Source organism: Macaca mulatta, chromosome 14 (assembly GCF_049350105.2).
Source record: "Macaca mulatta isolate MMU2019108-1 chromosome 14, T2T-MMU8v2.0, whole genome shotgun sequence".
In the NCBI taxonomy this organism is placed as follows: Eukaryota; Metazoa; Chordata; class Mammalia; order Primates; family Cercopithecidae; genus Macaca; species Macaca mulatta.
The window spans coordinates 74,142,804-74,152,622 of NC_133419.1; the positions used below are offsets into that span (position 1 = coordinate 74,142,804).

At 46.2% G+C, this 9,819-nt stretch overlaps 1 protein-coding gene and 1 long non-coding RNA gene across 6 annotated transcripts in view; one reads left to right on the top strand and one right to left on the bottom strand.

Moving 5' to 3' along the window:
* The window catches only part of RAB6A (RAB6A, member RAS oncogene family), a 100,467-nt gene extending 92,214 nt beyond the window's left edge, over window positions 1-8,253 (bottom strand). For 4 of the 5 annotated variants that reach the window (XR_013403321.1, XR_013403322.1, XM_077961361.1 and 1 more), the window contains exon 1: window positions 7,736-8,253. Coding sequence is in view for 3 of the 5 variants with exons in the window: in XM_077961361.1 (XP_077817487.1) it covers window positions 7,736-7,805 (70 nt within the window). In the remaining 2 variants the exon portion in view is untranslated. 5 annotated transcript variants of the gene reach the window in all.
* Window positions 7,467-9,119, top strand: LOC144334357 (uncharacterized). Its single transcript, XR_013404109.1, has 2 exons — window positions 7,467-8,399; window positions 8,894-9,119. It is a non-coding gene; the product is annotated as an uncharacterized LOC144334357 (long non-coding RNA).
* Window positions 9,120-9,819: the final 700 nt, after the last annotated feature.

A 9,819-nucleotide genomic window follows, 5' to 3' on the forward strand; every position in this document is an offset into this window, starting at 1 on the left:
CTGAAGGTCAGGAGTTCAACCAGTCTGTCCAACAAAGTGAAATCACGTCTCTACTAAAAATACAAAAATTAGCCAGGCATGGTGGCGGATGCCTGTAATCTCAGCTACTCAGGAGACCGAGGTATGAGAATCGTTTGAACCCGGGAGGTGGAGGTTGCAATAAGCCAAGATTGCGCCACGGCACTCCAGCCTGGGTGACAGGGCAAGATTCTGTCTCAGAAAAACAAAAAACAGATGCTACAGAAAAGGAACATTCAGAAAACGAACAAAAACGCTCTTTGAAATTAAAATGATAAGGGCTGGCACAGTGGCTCATGCCTGTAATCCTAGCACTCTGGGAGGCCAAGGCCAGGCAGATCATGTGAGCTCAGGAATTCAAGACAAGCCTGGGCAACATGGTGAAACACCATCTCTACCAAAAATACAAAAAACAGCCGGGCTTGGTGGCGCATGCTTGTGGTCCCAGCTACTCCGGAGGCTGACATGGGAGGGATCACTTGAGCCTGGAAGGCAGAGGTTGCAGTGAGCTGAGATTGCACCACTGCACTCAAGCCTAGGTGACAGAGTAAGACTCCACCTCAAAAAAAAAAACAAAAAAAAAAAAGAAATTAAAATGACAGCAGAAAAAAAAAATAACAGAATGGAAGAAAGTTGAGAAAAATCTTATGAGAATTAAAACAGAAGCATAAGGAAATGGAGGAGACCAGATGAAATAAAATCAGGAAGTCTAATAAAAAGTCCAAGCCAGGTGAGGTGGTGCAAGCCTGTAATTCCAGAGTCAGGAGCTTGAGGCAGGAGAATCACTTGAGCCCGGGAGTTGGAAAGCAGCCTGGCAACACAGCAAGACCTCGTTTGCTAAAAAAAAATTTTTAATCAGCTGAGCACAATGGCGCATGCCTCTAATACCAACAGCTCCAGAGGCTGAGGTGGGAGGATCACTTGAGCCCAGGAGCTCGTGGCTGCAGTGAGCTATAATGACACCCCTGTACTGCAGCCTGGGTGAGAGAGCAAGGAGTTCAAGACCAACCTGGCCAACATGGCCACTCACTGCAACCTCCGCTTCCTGGATTCAAGTGACTCTCCTGCCTCAGCCTCCTGAGTAGATGGGATTACAGACATCCACCATCATGCCCAGCTAATTTTTTGTATTTTAGTAGAGCCAGGGTTTCACCATGTTGGCCAGGCTGGTCTCCAACTCCAGACCTCAAGTGATCTGCCCACCTAGGCCTCCCAAAGTGCCGGGATTACAGGTGTGAGCCACCACACCCAGCCTTAGCTCTACTTCTAAAAGCAACTGCACTCATCATACTATATTGTATTAGGTATTGTATATTTCTTCCCTGATAAAATATAAATTCCTTAAAAGTAGGCACTACCAAACCACCTAACACTGTAGCAGTTTTCAATAAACATTTGTTAAATTAAAACACTTTCTGAGCCCTTCTCATGTGGCCAGCACTCTTCTCAATATTTTGCATTATCTGACTAATTTAAACGTCACAATAACTCTATGGTAGGTCTATTATCTTTATGTTATACATAAGGAAAAATGGAGCATAAAGAGATGTTGAGTAATCTGCCAAAGGTCAGTAGCCACTGCTGAAACATGCAATCTAGACTCTTACTCTCCATCTCTACCAGTCCTTTAATGTTCTAAATCATTAACTCTACCATTTAGTTTTAAGGCCTCAGAACAAGACATGAAAAACTGGCAACACTGTAACATGAAATACAATTGGCTTAGTATTACCTAACCCAGCAGTTTACAAAAAGTGGTCCACTGACCCCTTGGGATCTCCCAAGACCCTTGGGGAGGTCCACAAACTCCTGGATGTCAAAACCATTTTTATAATATTAAGATGTTATTTGAATTTTTCACTCTTACTCTCTTGAAATGTATTGTGGAGTTCCCCAGGGCCTATATGATGTGTAATATTACAGGATTGAATGCATAAGCAGCTATGCAAATCCAATTGTCCTCTATCAAGTCAGACATTAAAGAGATTTGCAAATATGTAAAACAATGTCACTCTCACTAAATCTCTGTTTGGAAAATAATTCTTTTTCATTTCAGAAATGATGTTAGCATGAAGGCTAGGGATGGTGGCTAATGCCTGTAATCCCAGCACTTTGGGAAACCAAGGCAAGCAGGTCACTTGAGGCCAGGAGTTTGAGACTAGCCTGGCCAATATAGCAAAACCCTGTCTCTACTAAAAAGACGAAAAATTAGCCAGGCTTGGTGGCGTGTGCCTGTGGTCCCAGCTACTCAGGAGGCTGAGGCATGAAAATCACTGGAACCCGGGAGGCACTCACTCCATCCTGGGCAACTGAGGGAGGCTGTCAAAAAAAAGGTGTTAACATGCAATGGGTTTATTATTATTATTATTATTATTTGAGATGGAGTTTTGCTCTTGTTGCCCAGGCTGGAGTGCAATGGCGTGATCTTGGCTTACTGCAACCTCCGCCTCCCAGGTTCAAGCGATTCTCCTGCCTTAGCCTCCTGAGTAGCTGGGGACTACCACTGGGACTGTCCGCCACCATGCCAGGCTAATTTCTTTGTATTTTTAGTAGAGACGGGGTTTCACCATGTTGGCCAGGCTGGTCTCAAACTTCTGGCCTCAAGTGATCTGCTTGCCTCGGCCTCCTAAAATGCTGGGATTACAAGCATGAGCCACCACGCTTGGCCCTATTATTTTTTAACATATTAAATATTTTTAAATTTTTTTTTCAGTACAGTAAATATTGATATAAAACACATAAACAAAAGTAAGGCACAGTGGCATGTGCCTATAGTCCCAGCTACTAGGGAGGCTGAGGGAGGAGAGCTTGAGACAAGGCTGCAGTTGGCCATGATAGCCCCTGTGAACAGTCACTGCATCCAAGGAGAAGGGGGAAGGGGGAAGGAAAGGGGAAGAAGAAAGGGGGAAGGAAGGGAGAAGGGGGAAGGAAGGGGGAAGTGGAAAGGAGGAAGGAAGGGAGAAGGGGGAAGGGGGAGGAAGGGGGAAGGAAGGCGGGAGGAAGAGGAGGAGGAGGAGGAAGAAGAAAAAGAACAAGAGGAGGAGAAGGACAAGGAGAAGAAGGACAAAGAGGAGAAAGAAGAAGAGGAGGAAGAGGAGGAAGAACAATAACAACCACATTAACAGAGCTCTTTAGGATCCTCAAAAATTTGTAAGAGCAGAAAGAGGTTTTGGGGAAAAAAAAGTTTAAAAACCACTGATCCAGCCAATATAAAATGTTCAATACTGGCCAGGCATGGTGGCTCACACCTGTAACCCCAGCACTTTGGGAGGCTGAGGCCAGACGATCAGCTCAAAAGTTTGAGACCAGCCTGGGCAACATGGTAAAATCCCATCTTTACAAAAAAATACAAAAATTAGCCAGGCGTGGTGGTGCATGCCTGCTGTCTCAGCTACTTGGGAGGCTGAGGTGGGAGGATCACTTGAGCCTGGGAGATAGAGGGTGCAGTGAGCTGAGATCGCACTACTGCACTCCAGTCTGAGTGACAGAGTTAGACCCTGTCTCAAAAGAAAAACAACAACCTGGTCAGTACTGCTAGTCTCTGACAGTAAGACATTTTTCCTTATCTAACACATTGCAATTCAATCAGCATTGATGTAAAAAAGAAAAGGCAATATAAAAATGAAAAAAGCAGTAGTAGGCTGAGTGTGCGCTTCTCTCTGCCACTACCTCTCCTAATTTATAATTGGTAACATGTATACATAGTAAAATCTTCTACTGTAAACCACTCAGTGACATTACTAAAAGTGCCTCCGCATCTCAAGACAATAGCCAGAGGTAGTAACAAAACAGACTCCTCAAGGAAACTTCCAATTGGGTATTTCAACATTCATTCATTCATTCATACATTCAGAGACAAAGTCTCACTCTGAGGCCCAGGGTGGAGTGCAGTGGGGCGATCTCAGTTCACTGCAACCTCCACCTCCTGGGTGTTCAAGTGATTCTTCTGCCTCAGCCTCCTGAGTAGCTGGGATTACAGGCACACGCCACCACACCCAGCTAATTTTTGTATTTTTAGTAGAGATGGGATTTTGCCATGTTGGTCAGGATCACCTGACCTCAGGTGATCCACACATCTGGGCCTCCTAAAGTGCTGGGATTACAGGTGTGAGCCCCCACGCCCGGCCAAACATTCCCTTATTAAACCATAAGAATTTATCCAAGGTTAAGATTGATGGCATTAACTCAATCTGCTTCATGTACTGACGTAATTCATTTTCATCATAGAGCATAGTATCTTAAATATACACACATACATATATATATATATTTCTTTTCCTTGAGGCAGAGTCTCACTCTGTCGCCCAGGCTGGAGTGCAATGGCATGATCTCGGCTCACTGCACCCTCCGCCTCCTGGGTTCAAGCGATTCTCCTGCCTCAGCCTCCTGAGTAGCTGGATTATAGGCACTCACCATCATGCCTGGCTAATTTTTGTATTTTTGTAGAGACCAGGCCGGGGGGTAGGGGGGTGGGCCTCCACCATGTTGGCCAGGCTGGTCTTGAACTGCTGACCTCAGATGATTCACCCATCTCAGCCTCCCAAAGTGCTGGAATTACAGGCATGAACCACCGCACCCACCCTAGTATCTTAAATTTTTGACAAGCCAAATAAAACCTAATTTCAGATCAGTTCCATAAGCACATGAGCACATCATTAGTATAATTTGAATACTTTTCATGTGTTATATTAATAATTTAACAACAACTTTAACAAAGGAAGACTAATTCTGCTCAACTCAAAAACAAAAAAGTACAAAATTCAGGTCAGTCCTATTTTTTGAATGAAATGGTTGGGCCTTTAAATGATTGGTTTCTCTACCCACTTAAGTATCTGATAGATTCCTGTATACAATCAAATGATGTAAGTTTTAAGTGTTATTGTTAAACTATCAATTGCATACGGAAAAAATGTGAACTTCACCACGTCAAAGAGTGTAATATAGGCTACTAGCTTTCATTACTATTAGATTCAGCCACCATTCATTCACCCAACATGTCTAAGCAGCTACTATGAGCCTGGCTCTATGCTAGGCAATGGGGATACACTGAACAAAAAAGGTAACAGTTTTTATCTTCATGGGAGTTGCATTCTTCTGTGGGAAATAAAAACAAACACACAAAAAATAAGATAATTATAAAGGTGGTAAATGCTATTAAGGAAAAAACAAGACTTGCCACAGATTACAGTCTTTGAAAGCTGAATTGTGGAATTCTAACAGACCTAAAAATAAGTAATTCATGAAGAGTTACATCCAAACGACATGGAGTCTACAGACCTCTACTAATGCATAAGAAAACTATAGACACTAACCATGAAAACAGAGATCAATCTTTCATTGTCAAAGCTACTGAATGGCATTACTTGGCAATATAGTAACTTCAAAAGATAATTAACTTGACATCCTGAATTGAATGCTGAAACAGAAAAAGGACATTAGGTTAAAACTAAAAATCTAAATAAACTATGGACTTGAGTTAATAATAACATATCAATATTAGTTCATTAATTGTAACAAATGTGCCACACTAATACAAGATGTTAATAACAGGGGAAACTAGATGTGTGGATATATGGGAACTCTGCACTATCTTTTCGATTTTTCTGTAAGTCTAAAACTGTTCTAAAAAATGAAGTCTATTAAAAAAAAAAAAAAATCTAACCAGGCTTCAGTAATGGAGGGAGGAGGGTAGTAGAGGCTTAAACAAGGTACGAAATTAGAAGCCATAAAACTCTCCATTATGAATTAGAACATATACAAATACTCAAGAAATTCAAAGGAAACCTGAAGATACTTAGGAAGTTAAGCACTCCTTTCATGCTAAAATATTTTTAGACAGGGAGATGAATGAGTTTTTTCATGCAAACTAAATAGCTGTGCATCACAACGTAAGAAAGGCAATAATATCCTTAGAATGCACAATAAGCACTTTGGATCCTTTTTACCAATAATGATCAATAAGCTTTATTTTATGTTTGGGAACTATCCTGAAATTGACATATAAAAGCTGGACCAGGATCAACTCCATAGGTTCTACCAAGTTACTCACCTAAAGACACAAGTTTATACTTACCTCAGGAAAATATGTAAGCGAAAAGCAAGGAGATCGTATTTTTACCCTCAAAAGGGAGGAGGGGAAGATAATCTACATATGAAAGGAGAAAAATGATTTCCCAGTTCTAACGGGAGGCAATTTTGCAAGGGTATTAACCTCTGTAATGGCATACAAATCAGTATAAATAGTTCAAAGTAGTAATAAAAGCTATGAGTTTATATCACTTATATGCCTTCTAGTCAAAACAAACAATTAATGTTTTCTATAACCTCACCTAAAACACCTAGTAGGTACTCAATGTTTGATGACTCAGAACTAGTCTCTCAATGTCTGAATTTTAAAGACGGTCATGCAAAGTGTGAGAAAAACAAAGGAGGGTAATCGTCCCTGAATTGTCGAGTGTCAAGTTTGTATAATACAGCATAAAACTGAAATTACTACAAGAAGTAATCGTAGAAACGACCATCACAAAATTAGGATCTTGTATCTAATACGGAAGTACAGTGACAGCAGAACCTGACCAGGTAAATGACATAACAATTTCACTCATCAGATAGTACGGAATATGAAGCATAAAAGAATTATTTAGCCCAAATGGTATTTAAATCTAATTTAGATAACTAGATGAGTTTATTTCTACTCTACTCCATTTTCCAAAGGAAATTTGACAAAACAAAGATGTTTGTTATTCCAAGCCTTCTCTCACATGAATCCTCAATATATCATTGGAAAATACTCAAGAAATGAATAATTAACATTTCCCCAGTAATTCCCGTTTGTACCACCATGAGACTCAAACGCTGCTTCATGTTGAAAAGAGAAAAAGGGTAGGTGAGATGAGAAATATTCCAAGTAAAATGATCATGACATAGCATCTGGCAGAGATTGAAAAATCATCAACACTGCCAAAAGAATTGTCAGTGATGGAAGTCAACAGAACAAAATGAGGTTTTCCGACAAGCCACAGCCCCATCTAACCTAAAGGGCAAAAATCTCCACTGCCGACGCTACCCCTTTCACCCCCAACCACCCCATGCTCAAGTCGTCTCCAATTCAGATGTTTCCTCTATGGCCCGACTAATTTCCCACCCAGGTGAAAACCATTTAATAATTTTTTCTACGACCACCCCTTCCCACCTTCGACGACATCAGCACTTCTCAGGGCCAAGCCTCTGGGGAAAACAACGCCCAGATCCCACCCTCCTTGGCCAAGGTTGAAGAGGGCCCGTTCTCAGGAGTAGGGCTTCCCTGAGTGGGCCTCACAGAGCTGAGGAACTGGGAAAAGAGCAAGGAATAAGGGTGGGGCTCAAGAAAGGGTACTGGGGTAGGGGAAACGACGGAGACCGGAGGAAGAAAGGGATGGACAAGAGGCTGGGCGGGGTGAGGGCTGAGGAGGGGGGGCAGATCGACCGGAGACGGCCGGACTGCGGGGAACGGAGACGGCGAGTCAAGGATTGAAGAACCCGGGGAACAGGGTAAAATCTCGGCCGACAGATCCAGGCGGAGAGCCAGTGGCACCGGGGGGCACATCGGGAAGGGCTGCAGTGGCAACGAGCGCGGACGCTAGGCGGGCTGGGAGCCTCCGCGGACGGAAGGGCCGCACCGGGGGCGGTGCGGGGACGCTGGGGCCAGCTGCCAGGAGTGGGGGAGCCACGTACTCACCGCTTTGCTCCCCCAGGAACACCAGCTTGAATTTCCTCAGCGGATTCCCGAAGTCTCCGCCCGCGGACATGGTGGAACTAGAGGAGCTGCCGCCGCCTCAGCCCAGAGACCTCCCGGACCGATGCTGCTCCAGACGGCTGACGAAAAAGGCGAGCGGAAGGGCGGGCGCCGAGCTCTCTCGGCCCCTGCAAGGCCCGGTGGAGGAGCCCGGTTGGAGGGCAGCAGGACTCTCCACAGACTGGCAGCCGCCGCCGCCTCCCGGCAGAGTAGCCTAGCACCGAGCGAGGCCCGCGGCTGGGAAGGAGAGGGCGGTGTCGGCAGGAGCCAGGGGTGTGCTCTGGTTTCCCTAGGCTAGGGCAGTTCCCTCCTTCCGCACTCAACTCCGACACCTGGGGGAGAGAGGCAGAGGGTGGCGGAGCCGGAACCGCAGACGTATCTGGGACCTCTCACGCGCAGCGCCTCAGCTTCCACAGCTGCCGCCGCCGCCGCAGCCCAACCTGCTGAGTGCGCGAGCCTCTGGCGCGGCGCGGGGCGAGCCCGGGCGCGAGCCTGCGGCCCCGCCGGCCGCTGGCGTGCGTGCGTGCGTGCGCGCCACCGCCATAGCTATCGCCTTCCTGGTTTGGACAGCTCTACTGGCTCCTCCCGCACGGCGGCGACGGGGCAGGTTAGGTTTCCACTTGCGCCAGAAGAAGCCAGGAGGAGGCGGGGCAAGCCAGGGATAAGTTAGGAGGAGGCTGGAGCCCTTACGTCACTTACGTAATGAGCCAATCGGAAGGGGCCGAGGGCGAGCAGACACGCGAGTGAGGTGGCAGCGTGAGAGCGCGCGCAACCCTAGAGCAGTGGAAAGCGGACCAGTGTGGCGGCCATACGAAGTGTGGCGCTTCTCAGTCTTATGGGACAGGAGGGGAAGGAAGGGGAGGGGAGAAGGGTGGGGCGGAGGCGGGGCCGGGATAAAGGTGGAATATGATCCCCCAAAAAGTGTGGGTGGTCCTATAGCCTTAAAATTTGTAAGAGGTGCCTCTTTCCTGAGCCCTCAGCCGTGCCTCACAGTCCTCAGATCCGTTCTTCACCCGTGCACCCACCCCACCTTCTTCACCCTCTCATCATAATTCCTCTCACAGCATCTTACTAAATAACATTATCTTCCATTGCTCCCAGGAATTTTATAACTGTCAGAATCAGGGCCTCCCAATTTTGCAGATGAGGAAACTGAAGCCTAGAGAGAGAAAATGACTTGCAAAATCCGTAAAGCAGGCCGGGCGCGGTGGCCCACGTCTGTAATCCCAGCACTTTGGGAGGCGGAGGCGAGTGGATCACGAGGTCAAGAGATCAAGAACATCCTGGCCAACATGGTGAAACCCTGTCTCTACCAAAAATAGAAAAATTAGTTGGGCGTGGTGGCACGCACCTGTAGCCCCAGCTACTCGGGAGGCTGAAGCAGGAGAATACCTTGAACCCGGGAGGCAGAGGTTGCAGTGAGTCGAGATCGCACCATGGCACTCCAGCCTGGCGACAGAGCGAGAATCCATCTCAAAAAAAAAAAAAAAAAAAAAAAGCCGGGCGTGATGGCTCATGCCTGTAATCGCAGCACTTTGAAGGCTGAGTTGGGTGGATCACCTGACGTCAAGAGTTCCAGACCAGCCTTGGCCAACATGATGAAACCCCATCTCTACTAAAAATACAAAAAATTAACGTAGTGTGATGGTGGGTGCCTGTAATCCCAGCTACTCGGAAGGCTCAGGCAGGAGAATCCTTGAACCCGGGAGGCGGAGGTTGCAGTGAGCCAAAGTCACACCGCTGCACTCCAGCCTGGGCAACAAGAGCAAGACTCTGTCTCAAAAAAAAAAAAAAAAAAAAAAAAATTCCATAAAGCGGCTGGGCGCGGTGGCTCACACCTGTAATCTCAGCACTTTGGGAGGCCGAGGCGGTAGAATCGCTTGAGCCCAGGCGTTCGAGACCAGGCTGGGCAACAAAGCCTGGTCTACAAAAAATAAAATAATTAGCCGAATGTCGTGGTGTGCCCCTGTAGTTCCAGCTACTCAGGAGCCTGAGGCAGAAGGATTGCTTGAGTCCAGGAGTTGGAG